This window comes from Heterodontus francisci, chromosome 2 (genome assembly GCF_036365525.1).
Source record: "Heterodontus francisci isolate sHetFra1 chromosome 2, sHetFra1.hap1, whole genome shotgun sequence".
Lineage (NCBI taxonomy): Eukaryota > Metazoa > Chordata > Chondrichthyes > Heterodontiformes > Heterodontidae > Heterodontus > Heterodontus francisci.
This window is the reverse complement of record NC_090372.1, coordinates 207,644,268-207,665,710: the sequence shown is the minus strand read 5'-3', so window position 1 is coordinate 207,665,710 and position 21,443 is coordinate 207,644,268. Positions and strand designations below refer to the sequence as shown.

The 21,443-nt window shown below is 43.9% G+C and overlaps 1 protein-coding gene across 1 annotated transcript in view; it reads left to right on the top strand.

The window, feature by feature from the left end:
* obscnb (obscurin, cytoskeletal calmodulin and titin-interacting RhoGEF b) overlaps positions 1 to 21,443 on the top strand; it is an 868,128-nt gene that overhangs the window by 254,368 nt on the left and 592,317 nt on the right. The window contains exons 51-55 of the mRNA XM_068053434.1: positions 5,691 to 5,963; positions 12,955 to 13,036; positions 15,509 to 15,616; positions 16,387 to 16,447; positions 20,312 to 20,442. Coding sequence (XP_067909535.1) covers positions 5,691 to 5,963; positions 12,955 to 13,036; positions 15,509 to 15,616; positions 16,387 to 16,447; positions 20,312 to 20,442 — 655 coding nt within the window. The remainder of the gene's footprint in view (positions 1 to 5,690; positions 5,964 to 12,954; positions 13,037 to 15,508; positions 15,617 to 16,386; positions 16,448 to 20,311; positions 20,443 to 21,443) is intronic.

Genomic DNA, 21,443 nt, shown 5'->3' with positions numbered 1-21,443 from the left:
TGAGGGTAGACTCAGCTGAGACAAAATCAGAAATTAAAATGGAATGCAGAAAATTAATGTTTGAGTCTGGAAGACAGAGGAAAGGAGGATTAGAAAATAACAAAAAGGGTTTGGCAGTACGAAGGGTGTCTAATTTAATGCAAGGAGTATAGCAAATAAAGCTAATGAGCTGAGGGCACAGATAGACACATGGCAGGATGATATCATAGCTATGACAGAAACACGGCTTAAGGAGGAATAGGAATTGCAGCTCAATGTTCCTGGTTACAGGGCTTTCAGACACGATAGGGAGGGGGATAAGAAAGGAGGGGGAGTGGCAATTTTGGTCAAGAAACTGTTACAGCCATGAGGAGGGATGATATTTTGGAAGGTTCATCAAATGAGGCCTTATGAGGATTGAGCTAAGGAACAGAAAAGGGGCAATCACACTGCTGGGAGTGTACTATAGACCCCCAAACAGTCAGAGGGAGATAGAAGAGCAGATATGTAGGCAAATCTCTGAGAAGTGCAAGAACAAAAGGGCAGTAATAGTAGGGGATTCCATTTACCCCAATATTAACTGGGATAGTTTTAGTGTGAAAAGAATTGAGGGAGCAGAATTCTTGAGGTGCATTCAGGAGAACTTTTTTGCCCAGGATGTAGAAGTCCAACAAGAGAGGGCGCAGTTTTAGACTTCGTTTTGGGAAATGAAGCTGGGCAGGTGGAAGGAGGTAGTGGGAGAGTAGTTTGGTGGTAGTGATCATAATTCAGTCAGTTTTAATATAATTATGGAAAAGGACTGAGATAGAACAGAAGTTAGAGTTCTCAATTGGGGCAAGGCCAATTTTACTAAACTGAGGAGTGATTTAGTGAAAGTGGACTGGAAACAGCTACTTGAAGGTAAATCAGTGTCAGAACAGTGGGAGGCATTCAAAGGGGCGATTCAAGGGGTTCAGAATAAACATGTCCCAAGAAAGAAAAAGGGTGAGGCAGCCAAATCTAGAGCCCTATGGATGTCAAGGGGCTTACAGGGTAAGATGAGGCAGAAAAGGAAAGCTTATGTCTGACATCGAGAAGTCAACACTACAGAAAGCCGAGAGGAGTATAGAAAGTGGAGGGGTGAAATCAAAAATGAAATTAGGAAACCAAAGAGAGAATATGAAAAAATGTTGGCAAGCAAAATCAAGGTGAACCCAAAGATGTTTTGTCAATACATTAAGATTAAGAGGATAACTAAGGAGAGAGTAAGGCCCATAAAATACCAAAAAGATAAAAAATGTGTAGGAGCGGAAGATATTGGTATGGTTCTTAGTAAATATTTTGCGTCTGTTTTCACGAAGGAGGGGGACGATATTGTGGTAAAGGAGGAGGAGAATGAAGTATTGCATGTGATAAATATAGGGAGGGAGGAAGTATTAATGGGATTAGCATCCTTGAAAGTTGATAAGTCACCAGGGCCGGATGAAATGTATCCTAGGCTGTTCAAAGAAGCAAGAGAGGAAATAGCAGAGGGTCTGACCATCATTTTCCAGTCCTCACTGGATACAGGTGTGCTGCCGGAGGATTGGAGAATTGCTAACGTTGAACCTCTGTTTAAAAAGGGAGCGAAGCGTAGACTGGATAATTACAGTCCAGTCAGTCTAACTTCAGTAGCAGGGAGATTATTGGAATCAATTCTGAGAGACAGGATAAACTGTCACTTCGAAAGGCACAGGTTAATCAAGGATAGTCAGCATGGATTTGTTAAGGGAATATTTTGTTTGACCAACTTGATTGAATTGTTTGATTAAATAACAAGGAAGATAGATGAGGGTAATGCAGTTGATGTGGTCTACATGGATTTTAGCAAGGCTTTTGACAAAGTCCCACATGGCAGACTGATTAAAAAATAAAATACCATGGGATCCAGGGAAATGCAGCAAGATGTATACAAAATTGGCTCAGTGGCAGGAAACAATGGGTAATAGTTGATGGCCAGTTTAGCAACTGGAGGGCTGTTTCCACTGGTGTTTCGCAGGGCTCAGTAGTGGGTCCCCTGCTTTTTGTGGTGTATATTAACGATTTGGATATAAATGTGGGGGGCATGATCAAGAAGCTTGCGGATGACACAAAGATTGGCCATGTGGTCGATAGCGAGGAGGATAGCTGTAGGCTGCAGGAAGATATTGATGGTCTGGTCAGATGGGCAGAAAAGTGACAAATGGAACTCAACTTGGAGAAGTGTGAGGTGATGCATTTGCGGAGGTCAAACAAGGCAAAGGAATACACGATTAATGGGAAAATATTGAGAAGTGTAGAGGAAGTGAGGGACCTTGGAGTGAATGTCCACAAATCCTTGAAGATAGCAGTTCAGGTCAATAAGGTGGTTAAGAAGGCATATGGAATCCTTTCCTTTATTAGCTGACGTATAGAATACAAGAGCAGGAAGGTTATGCTGGAACTGTATAACTCACTGGTTAGGCCACAACTTGAGTACTGTGTGCAGTTCTGGTCACCTCATTACAGAAAGGATGTAATTGCAGTAGAGAGGGTACAGAGGACATTTACGAGGATGTTGCCATGACTGGAAAAATGCAGCTCTGAGGAAAGATTGGATAGGCTGGGGTTGTTCTCCTTGAAACAGAGAAGGCTGAGGGGAGATCTGATTGAAATGTACAAAATTTTGATGGGCCTGGATAGTGTGGAGGTGAAGGGTCTAGTCATTTTAGCAGAGAGGTCAGTGACGAGGGGGCATAGATTTAAAGTGAATGGTAGGAAAATTAGAGGGGAGATGAGGAAAATCTTTTTCATCCAGAGGGTGGTGATGATCTGGAACTCACTGCCTGAAAGGGTAGTTGAGGCAGAGAGCCTCAGCTCTTTCAAAAGGAGTCTGGATATGCACCTCAAGTTCCGTAAAATGCAGGGCTACGGACCAAATACTGGAAGATGGGATTAGAATAGGTGGATAGTTTTTTGGCCGGCAGAGACACGATGGGCCAAGTGGCCTTTTTCTGTGCCTTAAACTTTCTATGATTCTAATCCCACTCCGCATTAACTGTCCTTATTACTTCATGTACCATTCCTTCAACCTTCTGACTACTGAAACCGTTGAGTCAGCTGTCATATATATGAAATTCTGATCTGCTATGTAACCACATTGGAGACAAAATTTCCAAATGTAAAAATGTTAATGTCAACAATAATAATAGCCTTTATATTATTCTCCCCGCCCAAGTGTCAACCATAGTGCCTTCCTTCAATTAAAAAAAATCCTACTACTCTCACAAAGTGCTCCTGTAGTTTCACACTCAGCTGGATGTGAGGCTTCTGTTTATCAAGTGAAGACCCTTGAGATGCTTTGGGGTCTCAGGCCTGAGACTTCAGTTGCTTAGCTGCTGTCGGGCAGTCTGTCCAGCCAGCTCCCTGACGGCATGATGGCGTTGATTGTGGGGTTAGCAAAGGAACAGATGCGCTGACATCCTGAGGACGTTGCTAGCATGCGAGAACGGAATACTGTTACTAACATGAAATAGGGGAATGTGTGATTGGAATGAGAAGGAGAGGTGGTACATCTGATTTGTGCAGAGGGATATGATGCAGGTGAGAAAAGTGCTCAGAATTCTGGGGAAAGAGGGTGGGAAATTGCTGTTGCAAAATGTAATGAATGGAGATATGAAGGCTTGTAGTCACACTTGCTGGTCAGGTCATTAAACCTTTACTGCATTGAATCCAAGTTCTAAAGGATGATGCCCATAATGTTGACTATCTCTGCCACTTCTCTGTAGGCCTCTTGAATATTATGCTTCGATATTTATTCCATGTGATGGCATCTCTCACATCTGAAGGAGGGAGGGCATCCTCCAAAACCTCACCTCTTCAACTAGGACTTCTGTGTGTGTATTAAAAAATTTGGGGGCTTGCTTCCAACATTTGTTTTCAAGAAAATTCAGAGATCAGTGTTGATCTGATTGCAGCCTCCTTTTAGGAGGTGCATTCACATTTCACATAGTCCATTGAAATAGGAAATAGAGGCAATGGGATATCATTGCAAGTATAGGGGGAGTGTTTGTTTAATAAAGTGCCAGGCTGTGATACAGATTGAATGCAGAGGATACGTGATACGAGAAATGCAAGGTAGGGCCAAGCCCTCTGTGGCCTTTTTCTCCCTACCTTTTCTTTTGCAACAGCTGTGGCACTCCCCCTGAATGTTTGTCCTTTTTTATTCGTTCATGGAATGTGGGCGTCACTAGCTAGGCCAGCATTTATTGTCTGTCTCTAATTGGCCTTGAACTGAGTGGCTTGCTAGGCCATTTCAGAGGGCATTTAAAAGTCAACCACATAGGGTCTGGAGTCATATGTAGGCCAGACCAGGTAAGGATAGCAGATTTCCTTCCCTAAAGGACATTATTGAACCAGATGGGTTTTTACAACAATTGACAATGGTTTCATGGTCACCATTAGACTAGCTTTTAATTCCAGATTTATTAATTGAATTCAAATTTCACCAACTGCTATGGTGGGATTCAAAGCCATGTCCCCAGAGCTTTAGCCTAGACCTCTGGATCACTCATCTAGTGACATTACCACCACGCCATCGCCTCTTTTCAGCTGATGACGGAGCGTGAAAGGATAATGCCCCGCCTCCTCCCCCCAGCGTCCGCTTCCTGGAATTGTGTCGTAGTTTGCCCTGCATGATAAAAGGGAGTCTGTTAATGAGTCGCATGCTGAAGAGTTCTGAGCATCGACCTGAGGGTAGAATAATTTGTGGTGTACTATGGAGAAGCATCAGGTGTGTCAAAGAGTGGGCATTAATTGTTAGAGTAATGATAGTGGCAGAACGTGGAAATGGCAGCAGGAGGAGAGGCACTGATTGGAGGAGAAGAAACTGAAGCAGGGAGGTCAATTTTCATTGATGCTGTTATAATAAAGTGGTGAAGAGCTGAGCTGACAAGGTCAATAATGCTGTGAAGGGCTGTGCTGACAATGGCAACAGCACTATGAATGAGAGTCATCATAGCAGCCCTTGAACTGCTTTCGACACTAAACTGCAGGCATTGATGTGCAGCTACCTTGGACCATGCTTCCTGGGACTGTGGCAGGGCATCCTTCTTCATTCTACTGGATATATGGCATTCCTCCTCCTTACTTCCTCCAATAAAGTTCCCAGGCAATGTCTGATAATGCGGGCAGTCTCCTAGTGGACATTTTCTGCCTTCCAGTACACAAATTGGCTTCAGCTCAGCTCCAAAATGAGCACTGCACCTCATCTCTGAGATGAAGGCCATCAGAAACTGATGTTGGGCCAGCCCAAAATCTCCTCCCACCTTCCACAAGGGCGAGCTGTCCAACATCCACAATGCCCATCAAAAGGGTTGGTACATAACCAGTGATGCAATCATCCCACCCACTTCGAGCCTATTTTAGCCTTGGAATTTCCCCAATAATACTCCATAGGTTTATGTAAAAGGATGCTGTCTCTTCCAAATAACAAACTGCATGCAGATACATAAAATTCCAGCTAACTCCACTTGTGAGGATTATGTTGTGCTGTGTACTCATGTTGATTGTAATTGCATTGAGACTCATTTTACTAATAGCATCAACGAGAGAAGATCTTCATTTCATCAATCTGGACTAGATTCTAGGTCTTGAAAAGAAGAGTTCTAACTTGCTGCTCCACCTGGTGCCCCTACAAAGGAACCAAGTATGCAATTCATATGTACTAATTACAGGTCAGAAAGTTCATATGGTTGAAGACCTTGAAGATGTTGAAGTCCATGAAGGCGAGTCAGCAACATTTAAGTGCAAGATATCACCATCGGATTATAGCAACATTCAGTGGTTCCTGGATAAAACACCACTCCACACCAATGATGTGAATGAAATTAAATCACTAGAGGATGGCTATCACATTTTAACAGTTAAAAAACTTTCAGTGAAAGATTCTGGTAGAATAACATTTGAAGCTGGAGATAAGAAAACCTCTGCTGCTCTGACAGTGAAAGGTAACATTTTTATGATAAATATATTACTGTAACACCAGTGAAAGCTACCCATTCATATGAGAAATCCTGTCTTACAGAATATTCAACAATCAGTGAACCATGGTCCAAGCTCTTTTTTTTTACAGTTACAGAGAAAGCAATTACAATTATATACAATTACAACAGTGGAGATTTGTTCAGAGAAATTTGCTTGTAGCTTCTTCTCCCATAGAATGTAAGATTAAGGTACTAGTATATCCACATCGTGTACCGTTCTGGTTAGCAGCAGTATTCAGGCATTGGAGGCAGAAAAGGACAACTTAACTCATAGTTATCTTAAAACATCTGAGCCTGAGGAGAAGTTAAACAACCAGGGATTGTTCATTTTGGAAAAGAGAAGTCTTAGAGGATAAATTGCTTAAGTATTCAAGATTCTTAAGGGAATAGATAAATTGAACACTCATAATATGTTCAAAATTGCCATTAACTCTAGAACAAAGGAACGTAGGGCCAGACTTAGAGGAGGGAAGATGCCCAAGCAGTTTAAATTAAAATATTGTACACAGATGGTGGTGAATAGTGGAATGCGTTGCCCAGAGAGACAGATTACTGGGGAAAAATTTTATAGTTATTGCATAGACATTTAAGAAATTGGGAAGCGGAGATATTAGTTTTGGGGACTAGCCAGATAGTCTGCAACATCTTTTTTTTATTTATTCATGGGATTTAGGCGTCGCTGGCCAGGCCAGCATGTATTGTCCATCTCTAATTACCCTTGAGAAGGTGGTGGTGAGCTGCCTTCTTGAACCACTGCAGTCCATTTGGGGTAGGTACACCCACAGTGCTGTTAGGACGGGAGTTACAGGATTTTGACCCAGCAACAGGGAAGGAACGGCGATATAGTTCCAAGTCAGGATGATGTGTGACTTGGAGGGGAACTTGCAGGTGGTGGTGTTCCCATGTATTTGCTGCCCTATCTTTTCTTATGGCTCCAAAACCATAATTTTTTTTAGGAAAATGGAAAAGATTGAGCTCAACAAGTCCATTATTTTTCAATCTTCACAATGTATCCCTCAATATTTCTCTCTCAAAATATATAATTGTTTCCTGAACCCATTTATACTGTGTTTCATTGGCATTGTGTGATAGCTTGCTCAATGAGTCTTTTACCCACTGCATGAAAATGTTTCATCTTACTTACCTTCTTACTCTTGATATCCTATTTTTAATTTGTTTTGTCTGGTACTTAAACCTTTCACTAAAATGAACAGTTTGCTGTCATTACCTGTGTTCTCTGCAAAAACCTCAAACATTTTAAATGGATCATCTCAAAAAATTTTCGTTGGCAAAGAAAGCAAACCAACTTCATTGAGATTTCCTCAAAGCTTAAATGTCTGATACCAACAATCATTTGCAAACTTTCTACAATATCCTTCCTAACACTAAATGATCAAAGCTGTGCAGAGTACCATGGGGAGGATTGATTAGCACCTTACCTAGCTATTCTAAAATCTGTTTTCATCTGCCCCTTAAACAAACGGTAATGAATCATTTTTAACCACAACCAACCTAGGCTAATTTCAAACTTAAGGTGCAGACAGGAATATATGGTCTTTAGTGTTCCAGAGGCACATAACTGTGTCTTCTGCTGTGAAGACAGACACACATATTTGTTAAACGTCTCTGCCATTTCCTCAGGATAGTTTTTCCTGTCTCTGCTTCAAAGTGACCAACTTTTACTTAAGCTACTCTCTTCCTTTTCATATACTGCTGAAACAGAGACATTTTGTCGAAGCTTTTCGCTTTGTACTCATCAGGACAATTCGCAAGAATACCAATGTAAGGAAAGCAACAAATTTATACTACATGAGCAGAATTGCTGATTGGTTGGCAAGTGGACTTTGATTGTTAGAGGCGTTGCCATGGAGAATGCACCAGTTTATGGTGACTGACGGTTAACTGCCAAGCTTTGTTTGAAATTTAAACCAGGCAGCTTGACTCTGATTGGTCAAGGCATTTCCCTGAGGAACGAATCAGTGAATGGCTGTCACTTACTTTGTTTAGCTGAAACAGGCGCAATGTGTGTACATGTTATTTCTGTCTGAAAAGAACAGGGCCTTGTGTATTAATATATATAGCTTCCAGTACGCACAAATGCGCCACACTGCGAGCCTGACTGGCGATCTTAAATTGGTTGTCAGCGTAGTTCTAAGCACACTGAGGGTGATTTAGCAAATGCTGAAATAGGGCGAATCAAAGGCATCCTGCAAGACAATGGCTACCTTGATTAGATCATCTCTCACTATATTACACGCAAACTTGTGAATGGGCTTAAGGCCATCATTTTCGGCTCTGAAAACTGCTCACTCTACCTCAGATTACCCTGGAAGGGTAATGTATCCCAAAAATTTGAGCAACAGGTGAAGCTAGCTGTTTCACGCTGCTGCTATGCAGTAGCAACATGTGTGCTGTTCGCCTCTAACAGGATGCTGCCATCAAGCAAAAAGATGTTCTGCCTATCACACAAATGAGTAAGGTGATATATGAATTTCAATGCCAGTGTGATGCTAGGTATATAGGCTGTACGTCCCAAAGACTGGCGGATCGTATCAAGCAACATGTCCCTTCTGCTGTTCGCAACAGGCAAGGCACAGACCATACTCAACCAGTTCTTGCTTGCAAAACTCAAAACAGTTTCCAACATTAGATGTGATTCTGCGATTGGACAACACTTTTGAGCGTTCTGTGCAATGGTTAGGCTGCTGAATTGCTGGAAATACCAATTGGAGCTGGTGTAACTGTAAGCTGCTACTAGAGCAAAGGAATTTCAGAGTCTGTGAGTGATTAAGTTGAGGCTTGTGCTTTTTTCAGGCAGCTGGCTGGGCTGCCTCAAAAAAAAATGCCCTGACCAATTTAGTAATATTCTGAATGCTCGTGCTGATTGATTACTGTCGCATCAGTTTAAAGTATTTTTCTATTCATTCATGGGATGTGAGCATTAAAGGCCTGCTCGGGTCTGCAAATGAGACCCGACTCGAGCCTGACAGAACCTCATCCGACCCCAAGCCAGACCCGGCCCGAGTTCTTCCATTTTTTCCAGCGCCCGACCTGACCCTACCTGACCATCAGTTAACCTACCTTCCGTTTTTCACTTTGCTCCTCACCTGCACAAGCTTAAAATAACTGTAGCAAAACCACCTTTAAAGTCCAAAAAGTAAATTAACATTAAAGTCACTTACCTGAGGTGGTGATAGAGCATGTTCGATCCGGCCTGGCCCGACCTGACCCCGAATGCCGGACCCGGAAGTGTGACCCGACCCGAACCCGACCCCGACGTATGTCGTAGGGTCCCGTCGGGTTCGCGTTGGGTTGCAGGCCTTTAGTGAGCGTCACTGGCAAGGTTAACATTCATTTCCCATCCCTAATTTCCAATGAGAAGGTGGTGGTGAACTGTCTTCTTGAATTGATGCAGTGCTTGTGTAGTTATATCCATAGTGCTGTTAGGGAGGGAGTTCCAGGATTTTGACCTGGCGACATTGAATGAACAGAGATATATTTCCAAGTCAGAAATAAAAACAAGAAATGCTGGAAATACTCAGCAAGTCTGGTGGTCTCTGTGAAGAGAGAAACAGAGTTAATGTTGCAGGTTTTAAGCAAATAATGTGGGGGTGGGGCAAGAGATAACAAAAAGGAAGGTGTTGATAGGACAGGTTCATAGATGACAAGAAGGTCATGGAGCAAAGGCAAACGGTATGTTAATGGTGTGCTGAAAGACAAAGCATTAGTGCAGAGAGGGTGTTAATGGACAGAAAAATGAACAGCTTTTTATTCATATATAAGGAGCAAGAGGGTAACTAGAGAAAGGATTGGCCCACTCAAGGACAAAGGAGGAAAGTTATGCGTGGAGTCAGAGAAAATGGGTGAGATTCTAAACCAGTACTTTGCATCGGTATTCACCGAGGAGAGGGACATGACGGATGTTGAGGTTAGGGACAGATGTTTGATTACTCTAGGTCAAGTCGGCATAAGGAGGGAGGAAGTGTTGGGTATTCTAAAAGGCATTAAGGTGGACGTCCCCAGGTCCGGATGGGATCTATCCCAGGTTACTGAGGGAAGCGAGAGAGGAAATAGCTGGGGCCTTAACAGATATCTTTTCAACATCCTTAAACACGGGTGAGGTCCCAGAGGACTGGAGAATTGCTAATGTTGTCCCCTTGTTTAAGAAGGGTAGCAGGGATAATCCAGGTAATTATAGACCGGTGAGCCTGACGTCAGTGGTAGGGAAGCTGCTGGAGAAGATACTGAGGGATAGGATCTATTCCCATTTGGGAGAAAATGGGCTTATCAGTGATAGGCAACATGGTTTTGTGCAGGGAAGGTCATGTCTTACCAACTTAATAGAAGTCTTTGAGGAAGTGACAAAGTTGATTGATGAGGGAAGGGCTGTAGATGTCTTATACATGGACTTCAGTAAGGCGTTTGATAAGGTTCCCCATGGTCGGCTGATGGAGAAAGTGAAGTCCAGGGTGTACTAGCTAGATGGATAAAGAACTGGCTGGGCAACAGGAGGCAGAGAGTAGCAGTGGAAGGGAGTTTCTCAAAATGGAGACGTGTGACCAGTGGTGTTCCACAGGGAGCCGTGCTGGGACCACTGTTGTTTGTGATATACATAAATGATTTGGAGGAAAGTATAGATGATATGATTAGCAAGTTTGCAGACGACACTAAGATTGGTGGAGTAGCAGATAGTGAAGGGGACTGTCAGAGAATACAGCAGAATATAGATAGATTGGAGAGTTGGGCAGAGAAATGGCAGATGGAGTTCAATCAGGGCAAATGCGAGGTGATGCATTTTGGAAGATCCAATTCAAGAGTGAGCTATACAGTAAATGGAAAAGTCCTGGGGAAAATTGATGTACAGAGAGATTTGGGTGTTCAGGTCCATTGTTCCCTGAAGGTGGCAACGCAGGTCAATAGAGTGGTCAAGAAGGCATACGGCATGCTTTCCTTCATCGGACGGGGTATTGAGTACAAGAGTTGGCAGGTCATGTTACAGTTGTATAAGACTTTGGTTCGGCCACATTTGGAATACTGCGTGCAATTCTGGTCGCCACATTACCAAAAGGATGTGGATGCTTTGGAGAGGGTGCAGAGGAGGTTCGCCAGGATGTTGCCTGGTATGGAGGGCGCTAGCTATGAAGAGAGGTTGAGTAGATTAGGATTATTTTCATTAGAAAGACGGACGTTGAGGGGGGACCTGATTGAGGTGTACAAAATCATGAGAGGTATAGACAGGGTGGATAGCAAGAAGCTTTCTCCCAGAGCGGGGGATTCAATTACTAGGGGTCACGAGTTCAAAGTGAGAGGGGAAAAGTTTAGGGGGGATATGCGTGGAAAGTTCTTTACGCAGAGGGTGGTGGGTGCCTCGAACGCGTTGCCAGCGGAGGTGGTAGAAGCAGATACATTAGGGACATTTAAGCGACTCTTGGATAGGTACATGGATGATAGTAGAATGAAGGGTCTGTAGGTAGTTTGATCTTAGAGTAGGTTAAAGGGTCGGCACAACATCATGGGCCGAAGGGCCTGTACTGTGCTGTACTGTTCTATGTTCTAATTAAGCTGCTTTGTCCTGGATAGCGTCATGCTTCTTGAGTATTGTTGGAGCTGGACTCATCCAGGCATTTGGGGTGTATTCCATCCTTGTAGATGGCGGCAGGCTTTGGGAAGCCAGCAGCTGTGTTTCTTGCTGCAATTTACGTAACTTGAGGTGCATATCCAGACTCCCAGTTAAGGTTCTGGTCAGTGGTAACCCCAGGATGTTGATGGTGGGGATTCAGTGATGATAATGCAAAGATGCATTTGTTGGTGACATCATGCTGAAGATGGCAGAGGATGATCCTTTGGATGTGTAGGCTGGTGGGGTGGAAAGTGAGGACGAGGGGAATTCTGTTGCAGTTCTGGGAGGGAGGGGAAGGGGTGAGAGCAGAATTGTGGGAAATGGGTCGGACACAGTTGAGGGCTCTGTCAACCACAGTGGGGAGGAATCCTTGATTGAGGAAAAAGGAAGACATATCAGAGACACTGTTGTGGAAGGTTGCATCATTAGAACAGGCGTGTCGGAGATGGAGAAAGTGGGAGAATGGAATGGAGTCCTTACAGGGTGTGAGAGAATGTAGTCAAGGTAGCTGTGGGAGTCGGTAGGCTTATAATGAATATTAGTGGACAATCTATCGCCAGAGATGGAGACAGAGAAGTTGAGGAAGGAAGGGAAGTATGGAGATGGACCATGTAAAGGTAAGAGAAGGGTGGAAATTGGAAGCAAAGTTGATAATGTTTTCCAGTTTGGGGCGGGAGCAGGGAACGACACCGTTACACTCATCAATGTACTGGAAAAAGAGTTGAGGGAGGGGGCCTGTGTAGGACTGGAACAAGGAATGTCGACATACCCCACAAAAAGACAGGCATAACTTGGAGCCATACAGGTACCCATAGCAACACTTTTTATTTGAAGGAAGTGAGTGGAGTTGAAGGAGAAGTTGTTCAATGTGAGAACAAGTTCATATGTATATACGAATTAGGAGCAGAAGTAGGCCATTTGGCCCCTCTAGCCTGCTCCGCCATTCAATAAGATCATGGCTGATCTGTTTGTGCCTCAATTTCCACACTCCTATTTACCCCTGATAACCTTTGATTCCCTTGTCTAACAAGAATCTATCTACCCCCGCCTTAAAATTATTCAATGATCCTGCCTCCACCACCTTCTGAGGCAGAGAGTTCCAAAGTCGCACAACCCTCTGAGAGAAAACATTTCTCCTCATCTCTGTATAAAAGGGTGACCCCTAATTTTAAAACAATACCTCCCTAATTCTGGACTTCCCCACAAGAGGAAACATCATTTCCACATCCACCTTGTCAAGACTGTTCAGGATCTTATATACTTCAATCAAGTCTCCCCTCACTCTTCTAAACTCCAGTGAAAATAAGCCCAGTTTGTTCAATCTTTCCTCCTAAGACAACCCGCTCATTCCAGCTATCAATCTAGTGAAGTTCAGCCGGGTACAGGAGGGTGGTGGTGGATGGAGACTGGAGGAAGCGTGAGCCCTCAGACCATCCTGGTGGGGGATGGAGGTGTAGAGAGATTGGACGTCCATAGTGAAGAAGAGGCGGTTATGGCCAGGAAACTGGAAATTGTCGAAAAGATATAGGGCATCAGAAGAGTCAAGAATTTAGGTGGGAAGAGACTGGGCCAGGGGAGAAAAGATGGAATCAAGTTGGGAAAAAATAAGTTCAGTGGGGCAGGAACAGGTTGAAACGATGGGTCTGCTAGGACAGTCCTGTTTGTGGATTTTGGGAAGCAGGTATAAGCGGGCTGTCTGGGGTTGGTGGACTGTGAGGTTGTAATCTGTAGAGGGAAGATCTCCTGCAGACAGTAGCTTGATGTTCAGTGGTGGAGTCATGATCCAGGGAGAGGTAGGAAGAAGTGTCTGAGAGTTGGTGCTCAGCCTCTGCAAGGTAGAGGTCGGTATGCCAGACAACAACAGCACCACCCTTGTCAGCAGGTTTGATCTCAATGTCAGGGTTAGACCTGAGAGAACAGTGTGCAGCAAATTCAGAGGTAGACAGGTTAGAGTGAGTGAGTGGAGTGGAGAAATTGAGATGGACAGTGTCTCACCGATCAGACTTATGTTCCCATGAGGCTCACCACCTGCTCTATTGACTTGAGCATGATTCAGCTACTAATTACTGAACAGCCTCTTTTTGGTCCATTGCTTACTGACATCATTAACAGCTATTATTCCTCTGACATTACCATCTGCCTGCCAAAATTGCTGTCATCATCCTTTCCTTAAAAGCCCACACTGAACATATTTATCTTCCAATATCTCATTCCTCACTCGAGATCTCAACTGCATCCAGGTTCGCACCCACCTCTCCCACCCCTCCTGCCTCTTAAAAGCTGATTCATGTTTGTGTTATTTTGTTTCTTCCTACCAATTTCATTGTTCTTTTACTGTGCTTTCAAGACTGAATTTTCTCAGAGATTCCCTTTTAATTTAATTCTCTCAAATGTACATTCAAATATGTAATTTATGAAAATACTAAACAAGTTAATTTCAAAGTGTTTTCAGAAGTCTTAGCAAGACTATTTGTGTTGCGTGCAATGTATGTCAGGGATTGACATATTTGATCTTGATTTTGGGGATGAATTAGATCTGGTGTGGGTGGATGGATGGATCCTGTGCCTACTAATGGTTCTGTTTGTTAGGATCTTTACTGTTTTGACTAGTGGCTGGGCTGCTCTGCTGGGAGAATGCAGTTTATGCTGAATGACCTGTCAAAATTGGACCACAGACTGCTCCTATTTAGAGTCATAGACCGGAATTATATGTCCTGGCGGTGGCCCCACCCACCAACCAAAATGTTGGGGGGGCGCGCCCATCTTGACCATGATTGAAAGACATGCCCAGGCCCTTAATTGGTCTTGGTCAGGGCCTCTGCCCCCTCCGAGGCTGGAAGTTCCGCTTCCAAGAGCTGCCTATCAATCAGCGGTCTGGACCCCTAATGGACTGCAACCAACGAGAGGAGCAACAGGGACGCCTGCCCAGAAAAGGTTGAGCGAGGTTTCGCTCCTCGCTGGGGGCAATCAGCTGAGCCCCGGTGAGGGGGTGGGTAGGAGTCGATCAAGAGAGCGGGACGAGGTGCTCCAGCAGGGGCAGCTTGTGCCGCTGTGGGGGGTGGGGGAGGGGGCTCCATGGGGCACAAGGTGCCACAATGGGCAGCCTCCTCAGCTGGTGAAGAGCCCCTCCGCTGCTGGTAATAAATTGACCACTTACGGGCCTCAATTTGCCTGAGCAGGTGGGCCGTTGCCACCTCTCCGCTGCTCTCGGTGCGTGGGTGGAAATTCTGGCTTTAGAGTCATAACAGTGCAGAAGGAGGCCATTCGGCCCATCTAGTCCATACCGGCTCTGTGTAGGGCAATCCAATTCATCCCACTCCCCTGCTCTATCCTCATAGGCCCACAAGTTTATTGCCCTCAAGTGCCAATCCAATTTCCCTCTGAAATCATTCATGCTCTCTGCTTCCACCACCCTCACAGGCAGCGACTTCCAGGTCATTGCCGCTCTCTGTGCAAAAAAATTCTTCCTCATATTCCCCTGCATCTCCTGCCCAAAACCTTAAATCTTTGTCCCCTAGTACTTGTACGATGAGCTAATGGGAACAGCCTTTCTTTGGCTACCTTATCTAAACCTGTCATAATACAAACATACGAATTAGGAGCACAAGAACGCCATTCGACCACTTGAGCCTGCTCCGCCATTCAATAAGATTATGGCTGATCGGATTGTGGTATTAACTCCACTTTCCTGTCTGCCCATTATAACCTTTCTTTGACTCCCTTGTCAATCAAAAATCTGTCCAACTCAGCCTTGAATATATTCAGTGACCAACCTCCACTGCTATCTGGGGTAGAGAATTTCAAACACTAATGACGCTCTGAGAGAAGAAATTCCTTCTCATCTCAGTCTTAAATGGGCGACCCCTTATGTTTAACTTGTGCCCCCTAGTTTTGGATTCCCCCATGAGGTGAAACATCCTCTCAGCATCTACCCAGCCACTCAGAATCTTACACGTTTCAATATGATGACCTCTCAATCTTCTAAACTCTTTCTTAAGTAAGGAGACCAAAACTGTACACACAACTCTAGGTGTGGTCTCACCAATGCCCTATATAATTGTAGCAAGACTTCCCGACTTATATACTCCATCTCCCTTGCAATAAAGGCCTTCCTAATTACTTGCTGTATCTGCATGATCACTTTTTGTGAATCACGTACAAGGACACCCGGGTCCCTCTGTACTGCAGCATTCTGCAGTCTCTCTCCATTTAAATAATCTATTATTCTATTTTTCCTGCCAAAGTGGACAGCCTCACATTTTCCCACATTATACTTCATCTGCCACATTTTTGCCCACTCACCTAACCTATCAATATCCCTTTGCAGACTTTTTGTATCCTCCTCACAACTTACTTTCCTACCTATCTTCATATCGTCAGCAAATTTAGCTACAAATATAGCTGGTCCCTTCATCCAAGTCATTGATATAGACAGGCCCCAGCACTAATTCCTGAGGCACTCCACTTGTTTCAGTTTGCCAACCTAAAATGACCCATTTCTCCCAACTCTCAATTTCCTGTTCGTTAGCCAATCCTCTATCCATGCTAATCTATCACCCCCAACACCATAAGCTCTTATCTTGTGCAGTAACATTTTATGTGGCACCTTATCAAATGCATTTTGCAAATCCAAATACACTACATCTACTGGTTCCCCTTTATCCACCCTGCTTGTTACATCCTCAAAGAACGCTAATACATTTGTCAAACATGATTTCCCTTCACAAAACCATGTTGACTCTGCCTGATTGTATTGTGATTTTCTAGATGTCCAGCCATTACATCTTTAATAATGGTTTCTAGCATTTTCCCATCGCCAGACATTAGGGTAACTGGCATATAGTTTCCTGCTTTCTGTTTCCCTCCTTTCTTGGACAGAGGTGTTACATTTGCAGTTTTCCAATCCACTGGAATGTTTCCAGAATCTAGGAAATTTTGGAAGATTACAACCAATGCATCCACTATCTCTGCAGCCACTTCTTTTAAGACACTTGGATGCAGGCCATCTGGTCCAAGAACAAAGAACAGTACAGCACAGGAACAGGCCATTCGGCCCTCCAAGCCTGCGCCGATCTTGATGCCTACCTAAACTAACACCTTCTGCACTTCCAGGGCCCATATCCCTCCATTCCCTTCCTATTCATGTATTTGGCAAGATGTCTCTTAAATGTCGCTATCGTATCTGCTTCCACCACCTCCCCTGGCAGCAAGTTCCAGGCACTCACCACCCTCTGTGTAAAAAAACTTGCCTCGCACATCCCCTCTAAACTTTGCCCCTCGCACCTTAAAACTATGTCCCCTAGTAACTGACTCTTCCACCCTGGGAAAAAGCTTCTGACTATCCACTCTGTCCATGCCGCTCATAACTTTGTAAACCTCTATCATGTCGCCCCTCCACCTCCGTCGTTCCAGTGAAAACAATTCGAGTTTTTCCAACCTCTCCTCATAGCTAATGCCCTCCAGACCAGGCAACATCCTGGTAAACCTCCTCTGTACCCTCTCCAAAGCCTCCACGTCCTTCTGGTAGTGTGGCGACCAGAATTGCACGCAATATTCTAAGTGTGGCCTAACTAAGGTTCTGTACAGCTCCAACATGACTTGCCAATCCAGGGGACTTGTCAGCCATTAGTATTCCCATTACTTTTTCTCTAGTGACAGTGATTGTTTTAAGTTTCTCCCTCCCTTTTACCTCCTTATTTCCCACTATTCTTGGAATGTTATTTGTGTCTTCTTCTGTATTCCAATATCCAAGCCATTTATCTATATCAAAAAAGCACTGAACCTTGAGGAACACCACTGTCTACAAACCTCCAGCCTGAAAAACAATGGGCTGGATTTTACCGAGCCCCCCCCTTCCCGACGTCGGGTTTTGGTGGGGGGCTGCGGAAAATTCCCCAGGAGAGGGCAACCACGCACCCCGGTGCTGGGAGGGCCTGGTCCGATATTACTCGCGGCGGTGAGGCCTCGTGGCAGCTCCCCACCCCCCTGCTGCTTGGTGACGGGACCCCAGTTTGAATGTTTACATAAATTTAAATGATTGATTAATTAAGCTCAAGTTGCTGCCTGATGTCCCGCTGCGATCTTCACCCCGGTGGCCAGCACTCCTGTGCCTTCAGATCCCCATCTGGGGAAATTAGGTGCAACACTGGTGGGAGTGGGGGAGGTAATCGGGCCGGGGGGTGGAGAATGAGGTCAAATTAACATCATGGGTGTAGGAGATGGTGGGAAGAATTGTAGTTGAAAGTTTGGGGGGGGATAGGTCATATGGTTGAGGTAAGTGTTTTGTGGGGGAAAGGACAAATAATGAATTTAATTGTTATTGGGGGTGGGAAAGGGGCAAAAGAGATGTATTTATTTATTTTAATTCAATTTACCTTTAAATATTTAAATTAGCCAGTAGGGCTGACAGCCCTTTAAAAATGGCATCAGCTCCTGCACACAGGCAACTGACGCCATTGCTGGTGATGGACAGCTGCCCCTCCACATGATCGGGGGGGTTGGCCCGCCCTGGGGATGCAAATGAGCCACATAGAAGATTGCGGCGGCTGCATGACATGCGGCCCCAGTGGCGAGATTATAAAATCCAGCCCAATGATTTACCACGACGCATTATTTCCTGTCCTTAAGCCAACTTTTTATTCAAGCTGACACTCCTATTCCATGAGCCTCAATTTTGCTAACCAGCCTTTTTTGTAGCACTTTGTCAAATGCTTTTTTACAATCCGTATAGACAGCATCCATTGTTTTCCCTTCATTATTCTTCTCTGTTACTTCATTAAAAAATTCAGTTAGGTTAGTCTAGCACAATCTGCCTTTTACAAATCATTGATGGCTCTCCTTAGTTAACTCAAACCTCTCCAAGTGCCTATTGATTTTTTCCCCCTTGATTATTGTTTCTTATACCTCACCCACCACTGATGTTAAACTGACCAGCCCGTGTTACTAGGAATGTCCTTACACACTTGCTTGAATAAGGATGCCAGGTTTGCCACACTCCAATCCTCAGGCTTCTTTAGCAACCTGGATGCAGGTCATCAGGACCAGGCGACTTATCCACTCTAAGCATAGCCAGCCTTTCCAGTAAATCCTTCCTATCAATTTTCACCCCATCCTCAACCATCTCTGCTTCTACCAATATTTTGTCAACATTGTCTTCCTTAGTAAACACCGATACAAAGTACTCATTAAATATTCTAGCCTTGCCCTGCGCCTTTAAGCATATATCATCCTTTTTGTCCCTAATAGGCCCTACCCCGCCTCTTACTTACCATTTACTAGTTACATGCCGGTAGAATATTTTTGGGTTCCCTTTTATGTTAACTGCCTTCTCATATTTTCTCTTTGCCAGTATTATTTTCCCCTTCACTTTCCCTCTCAACTTATCATACTTGGCCTGGTTCTTGGTTGAAGAATTCATCTGACATGTATCATGCACCATCTTTTTTTGTTTCATCATATTCTTTAGCTCCCTTGCTTTGGTTCCCTTATCCTTCGCCTTTCATAGAATGTACCTAGCCTGTACCTGAAACATCTGCTTAAAGATTGCCCATTGTTCTGTTACAGTTCTACCTGTCAGTCTTTGGTTCCATTTTACCCTGGCTAGATCCCCTCTCATCCCCTTGAAGTTAGCCCTCTTTCAATTTAGAATTTCTTCTACTTTAGATGCTTCTTTGCTCTTCCCCATTATTAATTTAAGCCTAATGATACAATGATCACTCTTACTCAAGTATTCCCCCAGAGACACTTGGTCCGTTTGGCCCATCTCATTCCCCAGCACCAGATCCAGCAAGACTTCCATCTTAGTTGGACCGAGAACGTACTGGTCAAGGATGTTCTCCTGAACACATGTCGGAAGTTCTTCCCCCTCCTTACCCTTTACTCTAACATTATCTCAATTGATATTTGGGTTATTAGAAGTCCCCCAACATCACCACTCTATAGGTCTTGCACATCTCTGTGATTTCCCTGCAGAATTGCTCCTCTATCTCTCTCTCTCACTATTTGGAGGCTTATAGAATAGCATGATCATACTCTTTTTGCTTCTCAACTCTAACTAAATTGATTTTGTCTTTGCTCCCTCAAGAACAACTTCCCTTTCCAGCACTACAATGTCTTCCCTAATCAGTGCTGCCACCCCACCTCCCTTTCTTTTATCCCTATCTTTTCTGAACACTTTGTATCCTTGAATATTAAGCGTCCGACCCTCAACATTTATAGGTCACATTTCATTATTGCCACTACATCATATTCCAACATGGCTATTTGTGTTTGAAGCTCACCAACCTTATTGTTATGCCCAGTAAAGACATATATTCCAAACTTTTAAGATACAAACTTTATTCAAAGCGGGCTCGTTGAAATTGACTTTTCCTTCAAAAAAGTGGACAATATGCTGCAAAGATGGCCACCAAAGATCAGATGACCTGGCCTGTGTATTCAAAAACTGCCTGACTGTCTTGAAAGGACAAAAGGATACATTCCAGCCTAAGAGGTGTCAGCTGCACCCATCTTGGAACCATCAAGAGACATTCCTGAATTGAATGGGTTTCTTCTGAGAAAAAGGTGTGAAGTAGCCATATCATCGTAGATAGCCATGGATTCCACATCCTGGTCCATTGTGTGGTCACACCAGGGGACAAGGCCATGTGCCAACTAACAGAAATGCTAATGTGATGGGTTTCGACCTTAAAAGGTAGCCTTCTGGAGCGAGAGGAGAGATCACAACAACATCACAGAAAGCAGTCCAGCGAGAGGCTGTGGAAAGAGATCTGGACTAAACAAGGAAGAAGCCCTGCTGCTAATTATACACTTCGACTTGCTGCAGTAATGAACTGCAAGTGACCACCACTTCTAGGCTGAAGACTTCGCCACCAGAAATCAACAACACCTCAACACATTCAAGACGACAAACATCCAGACCCGCACATTTAAAAGAGACTGTCCTCATTAGAAGATTCAACAGGTTTGCCAGGTGAACCATGAACAACTACTTCACTAAACCACTTACTATCTCTATCTATTATCCTCTCTATCTATCCTTGAGTATGCCTGTGTAAGTGAATGTGTGTGTGAGTTACGGCTGAGGCAGGAGGAGCGCACTGTTATTCTGGTTTCACCTCTCCACAGGTCACAACATCTATTTAAATTTTTTACCAATGCAGTCAATCATAGACTCTATTTTTATCCCAGAATAAAACATACCAACCAGGTTTATTTAATAAACAACAAAATTATCAGTTTCTTATAAAACAAGTCTTAACCAGTGTTATGACCAAGTGAGAAAGGGGTCTGGGGTTCCCTCTCAGCCTTCACCTGGTCTTACCGTAACAGGGTTTAATTTTAAACACACCGTGTTTTTAGTTCACTCTTGGTGAATCCTTGTTCACTAACTTCCAATTATAGGGCAAAGAAATTAGTCAGACAGGTTTTCTTAGGTTTAAAGAAAAAAGGTTGAACTTTATTAAACTTAAACTCTAATTCAGTTAAGGCCTACATCACGCGCCCACGCTAGCATGCATACAGGATACATACATGCAGATAGAGACAGAAAAGAGCAGAAGAAAAATAAAGTGGAAAAGTTTGAAGCAATCTCTGAAGAGAGTTTTTGTTACGGTTCTTCGAGCTCCCTGTAGAATCCTTGATTGTAGGTAAATCTTGCTCTTCGTTGGGGCCCAGTATTCTTCTTAAACTTGTCGGAGACTTCTCTCTTGGGTTTCATGTGTCTTCAGTAGATTTGGAGTTCCATGAGAAAGAGAGGGCGAGCCAGACAGGAGAGGTCTTCTTCAGTCCAGGAGCATACTGCAGTATCTCTGTTCAAAACTATT